Here is a 22948-nt window from a genome sequence, read left to right on the forward strand (position 1 = left end):
GAAAAGATAAAAGAAGGGGAAAAGAAATTGAGATCTAAACCAAAGTCACATGAAATTTTGAGAGAAATTAAGTTTCATCAGAGACAATATATGGACTTGATGAACCAAGAGATAGAATGGAAAATAAAACAAATGAGACAAAGGTCATTTGAATCGGCCGATAAATGTGGGAAACTCCTGGCATGGCAACTGAAGAAGAGACAAAAACAGAATACAGTTACAAACCTAGAAGTGGAAGGAAAGAACATTTATAAACCAAATGAGATTAGAAACTGTTTTCAGAGTTATTTCAAGAGACTCTATGCACAAGGGCCGGTGAACGAAAAAGAAATAGAAGAATTTCTTAAAAAATATGGATTACAAAAAATTTCTGAACAAAGTAAAGCGATTTTAAACCAGAAGATTACTGATCAAGAAATTGAGGGAGCCATTCAAAGTATGCAATTGGGAAAATCTCCAGGACCCGATGGACTAACCTCCAGATATTACAAAGCTTTGAAAGAATGGCTTATACAACCGTTGAAGGAGGTCTGTAATGAAATTTTAGAGGGGAAAAAGGCACCTGAATCGTGGAAAGAAGCTTATATTACACTTATACCAAAGTCAGAGACTGAGAAGAACCAGGTCAAGAACTACCGCCCTATATCATTACTCAATGTGGATTACAAAATTTTTGCAGACATTTTAGCAAAAAGATTGAAAAGAGTTTTGGTGGGGGAGATTCACAAAGACCAAGCGGGCTTTCTTCCAGGAAGACATTTATCAGAGAATGTGAGAAACATAATAGACATTATGGAGTTACTGGAAGTTAATATCAACACTAAGGCAGTACTAATATTTGTGGACGCGGAGAAAGCCTTTGACAATATTTCTTGGAGTTTTATGAAAAAGAATCTCCAAGGGATGGGGGTAGGCCAAGGTTTTGAGAACGGTATAAGTGCAATTTATTCTGAACAAAAAGCAAAATTGATTGTAAATAATGTGGTTACAGAAGAATTTGCTATTGAAAAAGGGACACGACAGGGGTGCCCAAAATCCCCATTGCTTTTTATATCAGTCCTGGAGGTTTTATTAAACATGATTAGAGGGGACCAGCTGGTTAAAGGGGTTCAGGTCGGAGCTAAACAGTACAAACTGAGAGCATTTGCAGATGATCTAGTTTTAACTTTACAAGAGCCAGACACTAGTACGAGAAGAGTTTTAGAGTTAATACAAGTATTTGGTCAAGTAGCAGGCTTTAAGCTGAATAAACAGAAAACGAAAGTATTGGATAAAAATTTAACAAGTGCAGAAAGAGAGAAATTCCAGAATGATACTGGTTTATTGATAGCAAAGAAGGTGAAATACCTGGGGATAAATTTGACATCTAAGAATGTGAACCTATTTAAAGATAACTATGAGAAATGTTGGGCAGAAGTGAAAAAAGATTTAGAAATATGGTCAAGTTTGAGACTTTCCTTGTTAGGCCGAATTGCTGTTATTAAGATGAATGTCTTGCCGAGAATGTTATTTTTGTTTCAAACATTGCAGATTGTGGACAAAATGGATTGTTTCAAGAGGTGGCAAAAAGATATATCTAGATTTGTCTGGCAGGGCAAAAAGCCCAGAATAAAATTTAAGATACTAACTGACGCAAAAGAAAGAGGGGGGTTTGCCCTGCCGGACTTAAAATTGTATTATGAATCAGCGGCTTTTTGCTGGCTGAAAAACTGGCTGCTTCTTGAAAATACAGATATTTTGGACTTGGAAGGGTTTAATAATAGATTTGGCTGGCATGCATATATATGGTATGACAAGGTCAAGATCCACCAAGGTTTCAAAAACCATATTGTTAGAAAAGCCCTATATAATGTATGGATTAGATATAAAGACTTGTTGGAAAACAAAACACCCAGGTGGTTGTCACCGATGGAAGCTAAGGAAGTGAAAAAATTAAACATGGAATCTAAATGGCCGAAATATTGGGAAATTATAGAGTATGAGGAGGGAAAAGTTAAATTGCAAAGTTATGAGAAATTGAAGTCCAAAGTAAGAGATTGGCTCCATTATTACCAGATAAATGAAGTTTTTAAACAGGACAGGAAAATTGGCTTTCAGGTGGAAAGGTCGAAATTAGAAACAGAGCTTTTGGAACCCAGTACTAAGAATCTGTCAAGAATGTATAACTTGCTGTTGAAATGGAATACACAGGATGAGATGGTTAAATCAGCTATGATTAAATGGGCACAGGACATTGGACATGACATTATGTTTGCAGACTGGGAACAGTTATGGACTACCGGTATAAAGTTTACGGCATGTAATGCCTTAAGAGAGAATATTATGAAAATGATTTATAGGTGGTACATGACCCCAGTCAAGCTTGCAAAAATTTACCATTTGCCCAATAACAAATGCTGGAAATGTAATGAAACTGAAGGTACTTTTTATCACCTTTGGTGGACATGCCCAAAGATTAAGGCTTTCTGGGAAAGGATCTATAATGAAATGAAAAAGGTGCTTAAATGCACTTTTGCGAAGAAACCAGAGGCCTTTCTCTTGGGCATGGTAGGCCAATTGGTGTCAAAGAAAGATAGGATGTTTTTTATGTATGCGACAACAGCAGCAAGAGTACTTTTAGCAAAGTACTGGAAGACACAAGAACTACCCACACTGGAAGAATGGCAGACGAAGGTGATTGACTACATGGGACTGGCTGAGATGACCGGCAGAATCCGAGACCAAGGGAAAGAGACGGTGGAAGAAGACTGGAAGAAATTTAAAGTTTACCTTAAGAACTGTTGTAAAATTAATGAGTGCTAAAATGTTCTGAGTAATGCGAAATAAAATTGCAGCGATAAACAATTGGATATGGGAAAAAGGATTTAAAGGAACTGCCATAAGTAAATAAAATTAGGAGTTGCTGGAAAAATTTAAAACAAGGATGCAGAAAAAGGAGGTATGGGGAAGTCGTTGAAAGAAGGTTTAAGGAAAAGAAGGTTAAGAAATTATACATGTTTATATGTTTGTTTGTTTTTGTATTGTTTTGTATTGTTATTTAATATGTGTTGGAAAATTAATAAAAATTTATTTAAAATAAAAAAAAAGAAATGATATTGGTTATGAAAGCACCTGGATCCGGATTATGACAGGTTCATTAGTTTTAGAGACAGATGTAGCCAGTATCTTTTTTTTTAATATAAAATATTTATTAAAGTTTTACAAAACATATATCACATATAACAAAACGAAAACATCAACAACGAACAAAAAATACACACTTAACAAAAAAAAGAAAAGAAGAAAAAAAGAAAGAAAAAGTCCACTTTTTAAACTTCAAAAATCCATATCCCTCTTTCCTGACCTCCTCACATCCCCCTTTTTTGTATTCCTCTTTTTTCCGTCCAATTCAGCAAATTCTAACCCTTTTTCCAAACTCGTTTAAAATTATATAACTCCAATTATTATGTCTCTAATTTCCCATATCTTGAACCTTTACACCACCTTATATACTTTGACATATTATTCTAGTCATACCCCCTCCTTGTTAAAATTCCTCTTTTCAGAACTCTTTTAACCATGTCCCAAATGCCGTGTTGCCTTCACCTCCCACATCATTTTAACACTCAAACATTTTACAATATTTTTGTAGATAGTTCTTAAACTTTTTCCAATCCTCTTCCATCAATTCTTCCCCCTGGTCACGGATTCTGCCAGTCATTTCTGCCATCTCCATGTAGTCAATCACTTGCATCTGCCACTCTTCCACGGTGGGTAAATCTTGTGTCTTCCAATACTTGGCGAGAAGTATTCTTGCTGCTGTTGTTGCGTACATAAAAAATGTTCTATCTTTCTTTGACACCAATTGGCCGACTATGCCCAAAAGGAAGGCCTCTGGTTTCTTAGGAAAGGTAAATTTAAATACCTTCTTCAGTTCATTATATATCATTTCCCAGTAAGCCTTAACCTTTGGACACGTCCACCAAAGGTGAAAGAATGTTCCCTCAGCTTCTTTACATTTCCAGCACTTGTTATCAGGCAGGTGATAAATTTTTGCAAGCTTAACTGGGGTCATGTACCACCTGTAAATCATTTTCATAATATTCTCCTTTAAGGCATTACATGCCGTAAACTTCATACCGGTGGTCCACAACTGCTCCCAGTCAGCAAACATAATGTTATGACCTATGTCCTGTGCCCATTTAATCATCGCTGATTTGACCGTTTCATCCTGTGTATTCCATTTTAACAGCAAGTTATACATCTTTGACAAAATCTTAGTTTTTGGTTCTAGCAGTTCTGTTTCCAATTTTGATTTCTCCACCTGGAAGCCAATTTTTTTATCCAAATTATAGGCCTCTCTTATTTGATAGTAATGAAGCCAATCTCGCACTTTGTCTTTTAATTTCTCAAAACTCTGCAGTTTCAATTTGTCACCTTCTTGCTCCAAAATTTCCCAATATTTTGGCCATTTGGCCTCCATATTGAGCTTTTTCTGGGACTTAGCTTCCATTGGCGACAGCCACCTTGGGGTTTTACTCTCCAACAAATCTTTATATCTTATCCAGACATTAAACAATGCTTTCCTGACAATATGGTTTTTAACTGCCTTATGAGCTTTAACCTTGTCGTACCACAAATATGCATGCCACCCAAAAACATTATTAAAACCTTCTAAATCCAGAATGTCCGTGTTCTCAAAAAGCAGCCAGTCTTTCAACCAGCAAAAAGATGCTGATTCATAATACAATTTAAGGTCTGGCAGGGCAAATCCACCTCTTTCTTTTACATCAGTTAGAATTTTAAACTTTATTCTAGGCTTCTTGCCCTGCCAGACAAATCTAGAGATATCTCTCTGCCACTTCTTGAAACAATCCATCTTGTCCAAGATTTGCAATGATTGAAACAAAAATAACATTTTTGGCAAAACATTCATCTTAATAGCTGCAATTCGACCCAACAAGGAAAGCTTCAGATTAGACCAAATTTCTAAATCTTTTTTAACTTCTGTCCAACATTTCTCATAGTTATCTTTAAATAAATTCAGATTCTTCGCAGTCATATTAACCCCTAGGTATTTCACTTTCTTAACCACAGTTAAACCTGTTTCATTCTGAAACCTTTCCTTTTCCACTGGTGTTAAATTCTTCTCTAAAACCTTAGTTTTTGACTTATTTAATCTAAATCCTGCCACATGACCAAATTCTTTAATCAGTTCCAAAGCTCTTTTCATACTAGATTCTGGCTCCTGTACTGTCAAGACCAAATCATCTGCGAAAGCTTTCAATTTATATTGTTTAGCTCCGACCTGAATTCCTTTAATAGACCGGTCCCTTCTGATCATATTCAACAGCACCTCCAGGACCGAAATAAATAATAATGGAGAGATCGGGCAGCCCTGGCGTGTTCCTTTTTCTATCATAAATTCTTCAGTCACCACATTATTTACTATCAATTTTGCTTTTTGTTCTGAATAGATTGCTCCTATACCATTTTCGAACCCCTGTCCCACTCCCATCCCTTTAAGATTTTTCTTCATAAAGCTCCAAGAAATATTGTCAAAGGCCTTCTCCGCATCAATAAAAACTAACACTGCCTTCGTATTAATATTCGTTTGTAGCAACTCCAAAATGTCAATTATATTCCTTGTGTTATCAGATAAATGTCTGCCTGGAAGAAAGCCTGCCTGGTTCTTATGTATTACTTCAGCTAACACTTTTTTAAGTCTATTGGCTAAAATGTCTGCAAAAATTTTGTAATCCACATTTAAAAGGGAGATGGGACGGTAGTTCTTTAGTTGTGTCTTTTCAGCTTCTGTCTTGGGTATCAATGTGATGTATGCTTCTTTCCACGACTCCGGCGCCTTCTTCCCTTCCATAATCTCATTGCAAACCTCCTTTAATGGTTGAATTAAAAAGTCTTTCAAAGTCCTGTAATACTTGGAGGTTAGCCCGTCCGGCCCTGGAGATTTGCCCAATTGCATATTCTGAATGGCACCTTCAATTTCTTGTTCTGTAATTTGATGGTTCAATATTGTTTCGTTTTCTTGAGATATTTTTTGTAATCCATTGATTTTTAGGAATTGGTCCATATCAGTTTCTTTCTGCGGCCCTTGCGTGTAGAGTTGTTTAAAATATCTCTGGAAACACCTTCTAATCTCCACCGGGTTCTGTATATTTTTCCCTTCAATCTCAAGATTTGTAATCGTATTTAACTTCTGTCTTTTTTTCAACTGCCACGCTAATAGTTTTCCACATTTATTAGCTGACTCAAAAGTCTTTTGTCTCATTTGTTTAATTTTCCATTCTACTTCCTGATTAATCAGTTTCATATATTGTACCTGATATAACTTAATTTCTCTTAAGATCTCTTTTGAGTTTGGTTTTGATCTTAGCTTCTTCTCTCCTTCTTTTATTTTCTCCAAAATTTTTCCTTTTTTCTCATTTTGAGATCTCTTTTTTATTGCATTCTGTTGAATCAAGAACCCTCTCATAACCGCTTTACTTGCGTCCCAGATTACTCTTTTTTCCACTGTAGTTTTCAGATTTACCTGAAAGTAGTCTCTCAAGGTCTTTTGGGCCTTCCTTACAATCTCTTGATCTCTTAGCAAGGTGTCATTCATCCTCCATCTGAAGGAACCTATAGGTGTTAATTTCATTTCCATCCTTACCGCATTATGGTCGGAGCAGGTTTTAGGGCAGATTTCCACCTTTTTTATCTTAGGTGCCACTCCTCTAGTTATCCAGATTTGGTCATTCCTAGTCCATGTCATTTTGGCTTCAGAAAAGAACGTCCCTTCTCTACCTAGGGGGGTTTTGGTCCTCCAAATGTCAATCAAGTCCATATTGTCAGTCAGTTCAAAAAAAGTTTTTGGTAGTCTGCCCTCTTTCGTTACAGTCTGTCTTTGTGCTTTGTCCATGTTCGTAGATACCACTCCATTCATGTCTCCCATCATAATGATGTTATTATAATCCATAAAGTCCATCAATGTCTCATGCAACTTCTTGTAAAACTCCGATTTCCCCTCATTTGGTACATAAATTCCTAAAATCAAAAATTTTTCTCCTTGAAATTGGATTTCGATTGCCAAAATTCTTCCCTGTTCATCTTTAAAAAGGAATTTTGGTGATAGGCTTTCTTTTGCATAAATAACCACTCCTCTCTTCTTCACCTTATCTGATGAAATAAATTCTTGGCCTAGTTTTTTATTGATTAACACTTTCCTGTGAAGCCTAATCACGTATGTTTCCTGCAAACAAATTATGTCCAATTGTTCCTTTTTTAATAAATGAAAGATTTTCCTCCTCTTTTCAGGGGAATTCAAACCATGAATATTCCAACTTAATAGTTGCAGAGACATGTCGAAGTAGCTCTATTTTCCTCCTGTTGCTCCCAAAAGTGGCATCTCTTTCTCAGGATCTTTCAATCCCCCAGGTGTAGGTATTAAGTTTAGTAGTCCAGGTCCTAAGTCACTTGATTCTTCTTCAATCCCTTTCTGAAGGTCTTCTCCGTAGTCCTTCAGGAATTTTTCCTTGTCTTCCACCGATTTGATTTTAACTTTTTTCCCTCTAAAGGTAAAAGATATCCCCTGAGGGAATTCCCATCTGAAGATAATTTTATTGCTTCTCAGTAATGTCACCAAGTCTCTGTAGTCCGCTCTAAGCTCAAGCAGATGCTTCGGGATATCCTTGTAAATTTCCACCCTTGAATCTTTGATCTCTAAAGGCATCTTAAAATGCGCACTCAGAATCTTATCTCTTTCTTCCTTTGTTCTTAGGGAGATCAGACAGTCTCTCGACTTAATCTTCCTCCCTCCCTTTCCCAGTCTGAATGCACTTACAATTTTAAAGTCTTTTTCTTCTTCCAGAGACCAAAATTCTGCAAATTCCTTTGTCAGATAGTTATTTAGATCTTCTCTATCCAGTTCTGGAACTGATCTGATTCTCAGGTTATTTTCTTTATTTTTAAATTCAATCATAGACAGAAGTGCCTGATGTTCCCCTATCTGTTTACGCATAGGTTTAATTTCTCCTTGAACTTCCTCAACTTTCTGCTTTGCCTCCTCAGCTATTTTACGATTTGCAGTGGTGTCTTCCACAAGCTTCCCAATAGTTTGCGCATTTAAATTGACTTGCTGGGTCAGATTGTTAATACTAGCAGTATTTTGATCTATTTTAGCTGACTGGTCAGTCACTTGCTTGCTTAGGCCCTCCAATTTTTCAAAGATTTTATTTAACACTGAGGTAAAATCCCCTCCTGAGGCCATTCCTTCCTGCCTAGTTTGATCTGGATCTTCCTCTTGTGCCGCGGAAATCGTGGGAACAGATGATCTGCGTAGCTGAGAAGTTGAAGTAGTCTGCAGTGTTTTGGCTTTAGCTGATCTTGTCTTCCCACTCATCCCACTTCTTGTCTATGCGTCAAGGTCAGTCCCACAGTCTGCTTTTCTCATGGAAATCCCCAAATCCACAGATGGAAAATTCCCCCAGTAAAATGTCAAACTTCGGTACTCCACTAGAGGGACACTATGTTCAAAAATGTCGCAGTTAGTAAAAGTTTTCCCCAAAGTCACAGAGTGCCCTCGACAAGTTAAACAGTAGCCAGTTACCAAAGAACCTTCAGAATCCTTTTAAGTCCTTTGAATTTCCACAAAGTTGCTCTTAGAGAGTTAACATGTCCCAAAAAGAGAAGTGCGAGATACAAAATGACAGCTCCAAACAGCCTGCTAATTCCAAAGTTGACAGCCCGATAGCCAGGGATTCAGTTTTTTAAAAAGTCCAAGAAACGGAGAGGAAAGAACTAATTTTCACCTTCTCCACCCCAAATAAGTTGAGGTGGGGTCTTCTGCTTGGTGTGGAAGTTTAGTTCTTATTAACTCCCAAATTCCAAGGCATAGGTTCCTTAAAAGTCTTTGCTTTGATCTTTAAACAAAAGCCGAGAGATGGACTTCCTGGTTGCGTCTCCCGCTTGTATGCCAAATTAATTTATTTTTAATCCTGATTCAATCACCTACTCACGGGTAGTAGTTTTCTTTCAGCCGAATGGTCCCAGGAAAAGGGTCAGCGCTCAGCGACAGCAGCTTAGCGGCTTCACTCCGCAAAAAGAGCGATCGACTCACAGCACCACGCCAGCCCCGACACGTTCCGGAGCCCCCTTTGCGTATTCGGGGGGCGCTAAAGGTGCCTGCCGAGTCCCACGACCACAGGCTATCACCGCCTGTGGGTTTTCCAGCAAGGGTCTCCGCTTCGCCATAGCGGACGACCCGTTTCTGCGTTGCTTCTCCTTCACAGATGAAAGGGGACCGCCATTGCCATTTCGCGCCGCCCCCGGAAGCCCAGATGTAGCCAGTATCGGTGTGCAAGACATGTCCCTTCATTTCCGTAGTTTCTCATTTTTCCACTCCATGGTGCACAGACTGAGTCTGCTCAGACTATGACTTAAATTGCACATCTGAAGCACCTTCCCCCCTGAAAGAATTTCGGGTACTGTGGTTTGTTAAGAGAGGTGGGGAATTGTAACTCTGTAAACTATAATTCCAGAATTCTTTGAGGGGGGGGGGAAACTAGTGACAGGACATCCTCCATGACACCTGAGGGCAGCAGGCTAGTTTAGGGGATGCAGGCCAGGTTGCAAGGAGTGCGTAGCTCTGTCCACCAACAGAGGGCAGAAAGTCCTTGGCTGCTGCCACTTCCATGCCGCAAAATATCTGCCACCTGAGGCAGCTGCCTCACTCTGCCAGATGGTGGGGTGGCCCTGAGCCCAATATATTTTGCTGCTTGAGGCAAGCCAACATACATAGCAGAATATTCAAGGATGGCCAAATTATAATTAGGTGGTTTGCAATTTAACAGAACCACCTGCGCCATCGGGGCCTTATAAGGCCCCCCAGATCTCCTGCAATGATTTTGCAAAGTTTTTTGCAGATAAAGTTGCTCAGATTCGGAAAGAGGTAGACTCCACCGTGGGAGCAGGGCCAGGGCAGGAGAGTGCAAGAGTCTTGTCTTGTCTAAATGCATGGGATCAATTCCAATCTGTTACCATCGAGGATGTGAACAGGCTGCTTGGACAAGTGAAACCAACCACCTGTCTCCTTGATCCTTGCCCATCCTGGCTCATAAAAGTAAGCTGGGAAGGACTGGGCTCTGCATAGTGGTGAATGCTTCCCTCTGTGAGGGAGTCTTCCCAGCCCTGCTGAAAGAGGCAGTCATTAAACCACTTCTTTAAAAAACATCTTTGGGCCTGGCCAATATGGCCAACTATCGCCCAGTCTTGGGCAAGGTGACTGAGTGGGTGGTTGCTGAACAACTCCACGCACACCTGGAGGATGCGGACCATTTGGATCCCTTCCAATTGGGATTCAGGCCTCACCATGGGACTGAAACCACCTTGGTCGCGCTGGTCGATGATCTCCGACGGGTTAGGGACAAAGGCGAGAGCTGTTTCCTAGTTCTGCTGGATCTCTCAGCAGCCTTAACATCATTCTGGACCGTCTAGAGGAGTGGGAGCTGGCGGCACCGTTATACAGAAAGTCGTGTTGGGGGATGAGTGTTGAGACCCCTGGGCTCTCACTTGTGGGGTGCCTCAGGGTTCTGTCCTCTCCCCCATGCTTTTTAATAATCTATATGAAGCTGCTGGGAGAGAACATTGGGGGTTTGGGCTGGGTGTTCATCAATATGCAGATGATACCCAGCTCTACCTCTCTTTTAAATCAGAACCAGTGAAGGCGGTGAAGGTCCTGTGTGAGTGTCTGGAGGCGGTTGGAGGATGGATGGTGGCTAACAGATTGAGGTTGAATCCTGACAAGACAGAAGTACTGTTTTTGGGGGACAGGGTGCAGGTGGGTGTGGGGGACTCCCTGGTCTGAATGGGGTAACTGTGCCCCTGAAGGCCCAGGTGCGCAGCCTGGGAGTCATTTTGGACTCACAGCTGTCCATGGAGGCGCAGGTCAATTCTGTGTCCAGGGCAGCTGTCTACCAGCTCCATCTGGTACACAGGCTGAGACCCTACCTGCCCACAGACTGTCTCGGCAGAGTGGTACAGGCTCCAGTTATCTCCTGCTTGGACTACTGCAATGCGCTCTATGGGGGGCTACCTTTGAAAGTGACCCGGAAACTGCAACTAATGCAGAATGAGGCAGCCAGACTGGTGACTGGGAGCGGCTGCCAAGACCATATAACACCAGTCCTGAAAGACCTACATTGGCTCCCAGTACGTTTCGGAGCACAATTCAAAGTGTTGGTGCTGACCTTTAAAGTCCTAAATGGCCTTGGTCCGGTATACCTGAAGGAGCGTCTCCACCCCCATCATTCAACCCGGACACTGAGGTCCAGCACTGAGTGCCTTCTGGTGGTTCCCTCACTGTGAGAAGTGAGGTTACAGGGAACCAGGCAGAGAGCTTTCTTGGTAGTGGCGCCCACTCTGTGGAAGGAAATAAACAACTATCCAACTTTTAGAAGACATCTTTAGGGAAGTTTTTAATGTTTGAAGTTTTATTCTGTTTTTAATGTTTTGTTGAAAGCCACCCAGAGCAGCTGGGAAAACCCAGCCAAATGGGCGGAGTAGAATGTATGTATGTATGTATGTATGTATGTATGTATGTATGTTACCATTGGGAAAGGCACCTGACTGAGCAAGCAGGGAGGCAGTAAGTATGTGACTAAAAAAGCATTTATTTATTTATTAAATCTGTATACTGCCCTATCCCTGGAGGTCTCAGGGCAGTTCACAGAATAAAATCACAATATAAAAGCACAAAATACATAATCCAAATAAAAACAAGAACAACCCTATAGCCATGACACCTGCCATCATGCATAGTTTGATCTTTAAATGGAAGCACCCTGAGGAAGGTCTCCTTTTCAAACTTCTAGGCAGATTTCTCAACAGAAACTCAGCCATAAGCATCTCTTACACCCTGAAACCCCACCTTTCTTCTGGGGAGCTCAAAGTGGGCTTCCTTGGGGGTCTCCCATCCCTGAGCTTCGGGCTTCAGTCCTCCAAATTTCAGCAGTGACATGTGACTACCTCAAGGTGGGGGACTCTCCTTCCTTGGAGGTTTCTAAGCAACGGTGGGATGGCCATCTGTTATGGAGGCTTTAGCTAAGAATCCTGCATTGCAGGGGGTTGGACTAGATGACCCTCAGGGTCACTTCCAACTCTACAATGCTATGATTTTATTATATTTCATCATACTTAGGTCCAGTGGGTGGGGAAAGGTTCAGCTTTTGAACCTACATATGCTGATCAATTAAACTATCTTAATGAAAGGCATGGATTTAAATGGGAATCATTTGATTCGGCTAGATTTCCTCATATTGTTTTTCAGAAAATAATGGATTTTACTTTAGTATAATTAAAATAGCATGATGGTTACGATACAATGGAACAATGTTAATCCAGATTAAGCACATTTTCATGGTATTTTAATCTAGTTTGACTCAGTCTCTGGGTAACCAATGATTTATAAGTGCAGTTGTTCAATGTCCTTTCAGGTTCCTCACCTTCAGAGTACAGTGGTACCTCGGGTTACATATGCTTCAGGTTACAGACGCTTCAGGTTACAGACTCCACTAACCCAGAAATAGTACCTCGGGTTAAGAACTTTGCTTCAGGATGAGAAGAGAAATCGTGCTCCGGCGGCGCGGCAGCAGCAGGAGGCCCCATTAGCTAAAGTGGTACCTCAGGTTAAGAACAGTTTCAGCTTAAGAACAGACCTCCGGAACAAATTAAGTACTTAACCCGAGGTACCACTGTATGTTTCTTTCTTTCTTTCTTTCTTTAAAAAATGGTGCTCTTCATCTTGCCGTAGAAATGATGAAGTCCTGCTCCGCATGCAAGAATATGTGATCCAAAGCTGCCATTTACCATTTAGCAAGGCCCCAGTCAACTGCAACCTCCCAGAGTGAAGCAGAATAATGCTTAAATCATTTGAAGTATGTATAAACAGACTACAAATAAGAATGGCAGTGACCATTGACCATTTTGAAGAGACAATGCAGTTCCATATTTCCAGCAGCAGGAGCAACAGAGAATCTGGGAGGAGGAAGATGGATAAACCCATGTAGGAGAGTGCCATGCAAAATGTCTGGCTGGCACCCTAACCATGGGGCACAAAAACTGGCTCTCCACCCTGACAACCCTCAATGGTGTCTCTCTCAATGGGCTGTTCAGCAACTCCACAGTGAAGCAGAGCACTGTATAATCCAGTGTATGACCCCTTCCTTCAGAGACAGAGATGGTGATAGAAGTCTGGTGGTTGTACAGGAAAGGTGTCTTTTACCGATCCCTCTCTGGCTGTGTCTCAGCAGGCAAGGCCTGAGGTACCTGTCCAGAGACTTGTTCAGGTTCTGGTGAGCTGTATACCATAGATGTCACCATCACAGGTCCTCTCACGGTTTAGGCAAGTAGCTTCGGTGGAATTCTCTGCATCACGGACATTGTACTCTCCTTTTTTACAGGCTGTGGATTTGAGGTAGTAAATGACCCCAGCCATTCCTCCCAGGACCAACATGGTGGCAGCAGCAATTGCTATGACAGCAATAATGTAAAGCCAATGATCTGCAAAGAAGGAAGCAGAGTATTCTTAACAGCGTATTCCTAACAGTGCGTTGCCTTACAAAAGGAACGTTTTCTCCTCCAGGTGTTTCCCCATTCACTCAGCCTTCCCTCCTGCTGTTTTTCAACTTGCAGGCAGGGTGGGAAGAATGGCTCTCTGTATCTTTTCTCCTGCAAGTGGAAAAACAGCTGGGGGTGCATGTGATTTTGAACAGAAAAACAGAAAGAAAAAGGATAAAATGAACTCCCTTTCTTCACCACCCTGCCATTCCTCTCCCACATATTTTCAGCTTCTGGTGGCTGCAGTTGATTTTTCTAAGAAGCAAGGCAGGAGATTGTACCCCCACTGTAACCTGTTGAGCATTCATTCTGATTTGCTCTGCACAAAGCTTAAAAAAGGGTTAGGTGATGTCTGGTCTTTGCCGAGCATTCATTCTGATTTGTTTCTGGGGAGGTTACATAACAATGAACATCTATCCAGATTTGCTTGCATGGTGTGTATACTCAACTATCACTTGCTCTCCCCACACTTTTCAGTGCATTTTCCCATCACTTTTCTAACTACACAGAGTTTGTTTGTTTGTTTGTTTGTTTGCTTTAATAATAATAATAATTTATTGTTTGTACCCCGCTTATCGGACTGTGCTGCCCCGGCCACTCTGGGCAGCTTCCAACATATATATAAAAACATAATAAAACATGAAACCTTAAAAAGCTTCCCTATACAGGGCTGCCTTCAGATGTCTTCTAAAGGTTATATAGTTATTCATCTCCTTGACATCTGATGGGAGGGTGTTCCACAGGGTGGGCGCCACTACCAAGAAGGCCTTCTGCCTGGTTCCCTGTAGTTTCACCTCTGTGAGGGAACTGCCAGAAGTGCTGCATCCCAGTGCCTGGGCTTAACGATGGTGGTGGAAACGCTCCTTCAGGTATACAAGGCCATTTAGGGCTTTAAAGGTCAGGACCAACACTTTGAATTGTGCTCATAAATGTACTGGGAACCAGTGTAGGTCTTTCAGTGTGATATGGTCCCAGTGGCTGCTCCCAGTTACTAGTCTAGCTGCTGCATTCTGGATTAGTTGTAGTTTCAAAGATAGCTCCACGTAGACCACATTGCAGTAGTCCAAGTGGGAGATAACCAGAGCATGTACTACTCTGGTGAGACAGTGCACAGGCAGGTAGAGTCTCATCCTGCATACCAGATGGAGCTGCCCTGGACACAGAATTAACCTGCGCGTCCATGGACAGCTGAGTCCAGAATGACTCCCAGGCTGTGCACCTGGTCCTTTAGGGGCACAGTTACTCCATTCAGGACCAGGGAGTCCCCCACACCTGCCCACCCTCTGTCTTGTTGGGATTCATCTTCAATCCGTTAGCTGCCATCCATCACTTTAAAAAAGTGAATTTGGACCAGGGCTTTAATCCACTTTAATAGTGCAATCCTAAATTTCCAGTATGCATTTCTATGCCTGCTGTAAAATACTGACAGCCTAGTTTTCTTCCCCTGGCATAGATTTAAGCTTCCAGGACACACACCTGTTAAACACTTGCACCTGCTGCTCACATAGTCTTGACTGACCTGCTCCTTTGCCAGCACTCAGTTGGGGTGGATTGTCTAGCTTTGACTTCTAGCACTCAAGATGCAACCAAAAGGGCACGCGGTATTTCAAATCCTTTCTGCTATGTGGCCTCACCTTCCACCTTGATCTCCACCTGGCTGTGCTGCTGCCCATGCTTGTTGCTGGCTGTGCACTCATACACACCACTGTTCTGTCCATCTGCGCTGGCAACAGTCACTGTGCTGTTGTTGCCACCGTAGTTGAGGTTGGAGGCCTGAGGCACCTTCCAGGAGTAGCTGGCAGCTGGAGACCCATCCGCCTGGCAGGTGATGGTAAAGTTTTCTCCCCTTCTGATGGGTAAGGTACCACTGACAGCCAGAATGGAGATAACAGGCCTGTCTGGAAACAGAAGAGAAGGAGGCTTCAGGCCAGCCAGCAAACCAAGAAGAGGCTACCTTTCTTTGCTCTTCATCACTGTGATATTTGGGTGCTGCTAGCAAGCTCAGTTGAAGAGTTACCAGGTGTAACTCAATTGATCACCCTAACTTTTCCATCTGAAGCACTTTCCCAGCCTGGAGAGGTATCAGTGGAAAACTCAGAGGGAGGGAAATGAATAACTTGTGGTTTAGTCCACCTGGAATGCAATGTTGCATTGCAATGTGGTGTTCCAGCAGCAATGCCTTCTGAAAATTTTGGAGAAATACCACCCACCAAAGAAAGCAATAGAAAATTGGACACTTGGAAAATTGAATACAGTCATACCTTGGGTTGAATATGCTTCATGTTGAGCGCATTCGAGTTGCGCTTCACAGCAACCCGGAAGTAACGGAGCGTGTTACTTCTGGGTTTTGCCGCTCGTGCATGCGCAGACGCTCAAAATGACATCACGCATATGCGCAGAAGTGGTGAAAAGCAACGTGCGCATGCGCAGATGTGCCGTTGCTAGTTATGTTTGCTTCTGGATGCGAATGGGGCTCCGGAATGGATCCTGTTCGCATCCTGAGGTACCACTGTAATATTTTTGGGAAACTGGGCCAGGACTTTGGTCCAGCCTTGGTTTAGACTGATGACTCACCTTTCAATGTTTGCTTCTCTCAGTTTCTACTTTTTCCAGTCTTATCTTAAGCTGAGCTCCACATTTCTGCATCAATTTGCATTTTTTAAGTCCTCATGAAAATTCTTCAGCAATTTAGTGCAATTTTATCCTCGTACACATGACCGTATGCTACTTGGCTTCATATGCACATATTTGCAAAGCAGTGTTCTCTAATAAATGCATTCATATGTTATCTTCATTAATATATGCATTTTTATGCATAGTTTCCACATCTTTGTATAATTGGAGAATTGATTGGAGAACTGCATCACAAAATTTGGATACGTGTGTCTTTTGTAGGATAGCTGTGTTTCACTTTGTGTACTGTTGCAGAAAGTGTGAATTAGGTATGTTCACATAAAAAAAATAGTGAAACAAATTCCTTCACCTACTCACATTCCACTTGCACATTCACCAACCATCTCTCAGTTCCGTGGCCATTGGTGGCCTTGCATTGGTAGATGCCAGAGTCATTCCTGCTGACATTCCGTTCTCTGTAGAACTCCTCAATGCCTCCCTCCTTGGCACAAATGACCAGCGGGGTGGGAGTCCCGTTGGCTTCACAGGCCAGTGAATGCAAAGCTCCCTCAAGCCAGGTCTGGTTGCTTGGGCAGCTGGACTCATCCATTTTAGGTTTGGCTGAAACACATTGATATAACAAGAAACTCCTCTTGACATAAGCAGGGTGAGCCTCTGTATGTACACAGCTGCCACCAAACTATGTCACAGAAGGCTACATTATCCACCAAACTATGCCTAAATTAATGCTCTGCAATGAGGGGGCTTGGTTTCAAAACAGATTTTGCATTGTTGCCATTTCAGTTGGCTATTTTGTAATCTTTCAGTTTAGGCTTCCAAAAATTTTGTGATAAATTATTAGCTAATATCGTGGATTACAGATCCCATCAGCCCCTGAAACCACGGCCAATCGTGAAGGAAGATGGGAGTTGTAGTTAAAAACTGGAGGGCACCACATTGGCTACCATGTTGGTGTTTAGTTGTTTAGTCGTGTCCGACTCTTTGTGACCCCCTGGACCAGAGCACGCCAATGGCTACAAGGACAAGTTTTTTCTGGTAAGGATTTCTGCACCAGACATTTTGGATGCCACTCTTGGACACTTGGCTTAGGGTCAAAGCTAAAGTGTATCACTTAGGAACAGAGAGATTTGGATGCAGAAGGTTGAAATATACTGTATAATACATATGCAAGCAAACAAATTCCCCTCAAAGCGGCTCAAAACCTGGGAAACCTCCCAGACTACAGTATTCTTCTTCCTCCTCCTCACCTGGCAAAAAGGGAAGATCAACCCACCTGAAGTAGGTGGCAGGAGGGAAGTATAGACTCCTAGTGGAACAGGATGCCACCCAGCTTAACCAAGGACTAGGGCCAGTTCTCATGCCAGGTGAGGGTGAGGGGGTGACTGGCTTGATGTGTTGCTTCTCCAGAGACCACAACCAACACTCACTTTCCACTGTAACCACAACTGCCTTAGCCACTGTCCCAAGCCGGTTTGTGGCATTGCACCAGAAGGTTCCATTGTAGAGTGGGATCCCTTGTCCTTGGCTAAGGTAGTATGTCATGCCATCTTTGGTGCATGTAACCTCTGGAGGCGGAATCCCCTCAGCTTTACAGATAAAGGAGGGCAGTGCCCCCTCCACCAAGATCCAGTTACTTGGACAGCTAGATTCATCCATTTCTGGTTTATCTGAAATGTTAAGAGAGACAGTGACATTTTGCAATAATTCCTAGACAGATTTTTGTGGCAGCTGTGGAAGCAGTTCTTTCTGGAGTTAGTGAACTTGAAAAATCACCAGGTGGGGCAAAAGCTATAAACATGTTGCATAAGAAACACCCACCCATTAAGGAGGCAAATTCAGAACAGATGGTGAAGCCAAGCTGCTGGAGGTGTGGTCAGGGGAGATTTCCCAAGAGCCACATAGAGTGGGCTCCCTTTGGCACCCAGGCCTGAGGATCTCCCCTCCATGCCATGCCTCTTTGTAATGGAGCTGAAACCAAAACAGGCCTCTGCCTTGCCAGTGTGCCTCAACCCTTTGCCCCAGGAGGCCACAAACTCCCTGCCTATTGCTACTCCACAGTTTTAGGCTTGATCTTTAAAGAGGAACAATGGTAGGAACTAATCATAAGCCAGCTGAAAAAAGAGTTAGGGCTGTTCTGATGAACAGGCTTCAATTTCAATATTCACTTTAAAGAAATTATATATTCAAAGCAATGAAATAAATTACACACCCACTCACGCCCAAATTCTCCCATTTCTAAGCATTTGTGTTTTTTCCTACTGCTAGTCAGCCTTTGGTGGCTTTTGAAGAAGAGTTTGCATTTGATATCCCGCCTTTCACTCCCCTTCAGGAGTCTCAAAGCGGCTAACAATCTCCTTTCCCTTCCTCCCCCACAACAAACACTCTGTGAGGTGAGTGGGGCTGAGAGACTTCAAAGAAGTGTGACTAGCCCAAGGTCACCCAGCAGCTGCATGTGGAGGAGCGGAGACGCGAACCCGGTTCCCTGGATTACGTGACTACCGCTCTTAACCACTACACCACACTTGCTGCTTCTTGTTGGCATTTTCCTTCCTCTGTCTTCTTTCGCAGCCCTCAGCTTCATTTTGCCACACTGTCATTTAGTAGAACTTTGTTTCAAAGAGCCCACAATCTCATCATGTCAGGTATGCCATTAACAACAGGACTAAGCCACTCTGTGGGTCAGTGAGGACTGTGAGGGCAAAAAGAAGCCAAATGGAGGAAGGACAAAGGTAGTAAAACAGCAGTCAGAAGCTGCTTGCACCAAGAGCCAGAAATCAGCTAAAATAAGAAGCACTCATGGGGGAAAAAAACACACACAGAACGATGCAACTTTGTTTGGCTGGGTCCTGAAAGCAGCCACTCAAAAACCTACCAGCATGGCCCCCCCATTTGACAGAAGGTCAGGGCTCACTTACACTCCACTTGAATGCTCACAGCTCTGGTGCTGGAGCCATGCACATTTGTGGCTGTGCAGAGGTAAGTGCCGGCATAGTCTCTGGTGACACTCTGGAGATGCCCAGGGCTGTACGTCACACCATCCTTAATGCACTCAATGGTTGGCTCTGGGTCTCCCCCAGCAGAGCAGATGAACATTTGCTCTGTCCCTGATGTCCAGATCCAGCTATGGGGGCAACTCAAATCATTCATCTCAGGTCCATCTAGAAGACAGGGAGAAAAAAAGAATCTGATTTTACAGTGGTAATTATGGTAGGATAACACAACCCTGCTAGTGGCTCACAGTTGCGGCAGCCAGAGGAACTGCTTGACAATTCCTGCTGAAGACATATGGGCCTCAACAGAGCAAAAAATATACCCTCCTATACTTCTTACATTTCTGGTGGGAACTTGATCACCTTTTGCCACTATAAAGCTAGACAAATTTTATGGTCAGTTGTCTACTCTTACATTCTGTTAAAACCTGTGGGATTAAAGTATGGATCATCTGCACATGCCTAGTTGCTGCTTCTGCTTGGATTCTTCAGCATCAGCTGCACACATCATGCATGCAAGGCGCAAGTTGCACTTACACTCAACTCTGCTTGTGACCATCTTGCTGCTTGATCCATGTGCATTGGTAGCATTGCAGTGATAAACACCAGCATGGCTTTGTGTGATGTTCTGCAATTTGTTGGAATTGTACACTTTACCATCTTTCATGCAGGAAACATCTGGAACTGGGATCCCATGAGCTTGGCAAATGAAATCCAGTTGGCTGCCTTCAACCCAAGTTTGGTTACTTGGGCAGTCAGACTCACTCAGCTGAGGCCCGTCTGCAACAGAGAGAAGATGGACAGTACATCTACTGAAAGCTGGGCAGGAATAACTTGTCTTACACCAAAAAGCAGCCCAAATGACCCCATGGTCTTATAATTAAGGATGTGGCCTCAGGTGACAGCCAAGGCCAGGGAGGAGGATGAGTTGATCAAGTCTGTGTCTACCACACTGCCAGCTGAAGAACCTGAGCCGGGCAGCTTTGGACCTGCAGATCCTGGACCAGGACTTTAAGAGACCAGGGCCAGGGGCCAAATGCAGCCCTGCAGGCCTCTCCACCCAGCTCTCTTTCTCTTCTCCCCAGGCCAACTTCCTGGAGTGTTTAGCCTGGCCAAAATGTATACTCCCCCCCCCCCAAACAAGAGTATACTTGAGCCCTGCTCATGCTTCTGGCTTGCTTGGGTGGAGGACTGAGAAGGGCATGAGAATGTGCATGGAAACCGGCATACTAGACAAAGGTAAAAATGGTGTTCACCATTCAGTACACTTTTGCTTCTGGTCTCATCCAGCACTGGCTTGCCTAGAATGGGATGTAACCCTAGGGCTGAAAAGCCCCCCCCCCCCCGTAGTAGATGGTCCGTCCATCCGTCTGAAGTCTGAGCAGCCAACTACCTCCCACTCCATAGCTCCTGCCCAGTGGAACAGGCAAGGCAAGAAGCAGAGAAGCACTCACTGGCAGGCAAGTGAGCCAGGCTCCTTGGGCAGGAGGGGCTGGAGCCAAGGAAGCAGGGTGTGCACAAGGCTTCTGCCAAGCTTGAGCTTTCGTTTGAGCAGGTTGCTCACTGAGGTCTCTCCAAGGTGCTGCCACACTGTGAGCTCCTGCTTGAGATCAAGACCCAGTAGGCTGTTCCACCTGACATATGTGATGCTAAATTCAGAGCCATTGTCCCAGGGTGGCTAGCTTGGACCCCATTCTTGCTTGCCTCACATAGATCATAACACAGAAATTTCACTTACATTCCACATAGATGGTGACTGTTCTGGTGATGGAGCCGAGCTCATTAGTGGCAGTGCAGTTATAGACGCCGGTTTGGGTCTGGTTAACCCGTTCCTCTTTTTCCATGTTGTGAGCCACACCTTCTTTGGAGCAAGCCACAGTTGGCTTGGGGTTCCCCTCAGCCAGGCAGTGGAGGGTTTGGTGTGTCCCCTCTACCCACGTATGGTTGCTGGGACAAGTGGACTCATCCATTTCCGGCACATCTGCAATGTGCAGAGGGAACACACACATTGGTTGAGGGTCTTCTCTCTTTGGGTAAGAAATAAAGGGGGGGGAGGTTTAATGTTGGAGAATGTTGGTCTGGAACATTTGGGTGGTGTTGGGCAGATGGTTACTTAAGCCTCATTGGTACAGGCAAGTGTATGTGAGAATGTTTTAAGAAAAGCTGGGCCTTGCATGAGGCAGATCAGGTGACTGCCTTAGGCAGCTGGTTGTCATAAAAGGGGGAGCAACCCAAGGCGGTTGCCCCCCTCTGCCTTGTGGCTGAGCCGGCCTTGCCTCTTATGTTTTTGGCTTCAGATATCAAAAAATCCTGGGCTGACTCTGGTTTCAGAATTTTATTGTCACAAGCCGCCTCACAAGCGGACTCTTTGTTATTGCATTTGCAATTGTTCAAGATAAAACCTATTTTGGAAAGAAACTACTTTTGCCATTTTATGGGTCTTTATTGTTTGTTTACAGATAGTTGCCTTGGTGATATTACCTTGTGTCAGATTCAGAATTCATTGAATCACCACCATTGTATTGTTATACTCTGTGGGGATTATGGCAAGAGTTCATCTGTTTGCATTTACAGATAAGGATAGAGAGAAAAAATAACATCTAAACTACCTTCTTTGAATTTGGGATATGACAATATGACCAATGACTGGTCTTAACGTATTAATACGCACAGAAAACGGTTGAGAATGCATTTACATGCAGTTTGGCTTAATGAATATTTAAAAGTAGAACACATTGTTCAAGGCTTCTTACGCTTACAAAAGGCACCAACCCTCTTAAGGACGATGAAGCATTTTGTAGGGCGCGGTCATTAATTCTTAACAAATGCTTGTTTGACCTAATGTTACTCATTATAGTAGCTGCGGTAAATGAGACAGAAAAGTTGTAGGGATGTATCAAGACACTCTAAGACTCATTAAAGCAGGAGCAAGAGGTCGATACTCTTGCAACAAAGATGAAAGAACTTGATATCAATATCAAACAGTAGTCAGAGCAGATTAATGAATTTAAAAAGTCAAAATTCTTAAGAGATCAACACAATTACAACAACAAGCAGGTGTAAAAGGTAAAGGTAAAGGTACCCCTGCCCGTACGGGCCAGTCTTGCCAGACTCTGGGGAAGTCTGGAAGCCGCCCAGAGTGGCTGGGGAAACCCAGCCAGATGGGCGGGGTACAAATAATAAATTATTATTATTATTATTATTATTATTGTGCGCCCATCTCACTCTAGAGGCCGGGGGCCAGCGCTGTCCAAAGACACTTCCGGGTCACATGGCCAGCGTGACAAGCTGCATCTGGCGAGCCAGCGCAGCACACGGAACGCCGTTTACCTTCCCGCTGGTAAGCGGTCCCTATTTATCTACTTGCACCCGGGGGTGCTTTCGAACTGCTAGGTTGGCAGGCGCTGGGACCGAGCAGCGGGAGCGCACCCCGCCGCGGGGATTCGAACCGCCAACCATGCGATCGGCAAGTCCTAGGTTTTTACCCACAGCACCACTCGCGTCCCCACAAGCAGGTGTACTGGTGGTTTAATAAGGGAACTACAAATTTCAAGAAAATCACTCGGTATGATGCTACAACTTTGAATTCTGATTAGGACACATCAGAGCCACCCTTATGTCAGGAGATGAGGGACTTGGGGTTCAACATAATGCTGGTGAAGGCAACTCATCCTTGAGAGCTATGTGTAGACCTAATACCAGACCTAATACCAGAGCTTTTCAGAAGGAAGCAA

At 43.2% G+C, this 22948-nt stretch overlaps 1 protein-coding gene across 2 annotated transcripts in view; it reads right to left on the reverse strand.

The window, feature by feature from the left end:
* Positions 1–11627: 11627 nt before the first annotated feature.
* Positions 11628–22948, reverse strand: part of ICAM5 (intercellular adhesion molecule 5) — a 31923-nt gene continuing 20602 nt past the window's right edge. For both annotated transcript variants that reach the window (XM_053370305.1, XM_053370303.1), the window contains 7 exons: positions 20953–21195; positions 19752–19994; positions 19140–19382; positions 17652–17891; positions 16582–16824; positions 15225–15488; positions 11628–13533 (listed from right to left, as the gene is read on the reverse strand). In XM_053370305.1, the coding sequence (XP_053226280.1) occupies positions 13316–13533; positions 15225–15488; positions 16582–16824; positions 17652–17891; positions 19140–19382; positions 19752–19994; positions 20953–21195 (1694 nt within the window). In that variant the 3' untranslated portion in view covers positions 11628–13315. The remainder of the gene's footprint in view (positions 13534–15224; positions 15489–16581; positions 16825–17651; positions 17892–19139; positions 19383–19751; positions 19995–20952; positions 21196–22948) is intronic.

This window comes from Podarcis raffonei, chromosome 17, assembly GCF_027172205.1.
Source record: "Podarcis raffonei isolate rPodRaf1 chromosome 17, rPodRaf1.pri, whole genome shotgun sequence".
Taxonomy (NCBI): domain Eukaryota; kingdom Metazoa; phylum Chordata; class Lepidosauria; order Squamata; family Lacertidae; genus Podarcis; species Podarcis raffonei.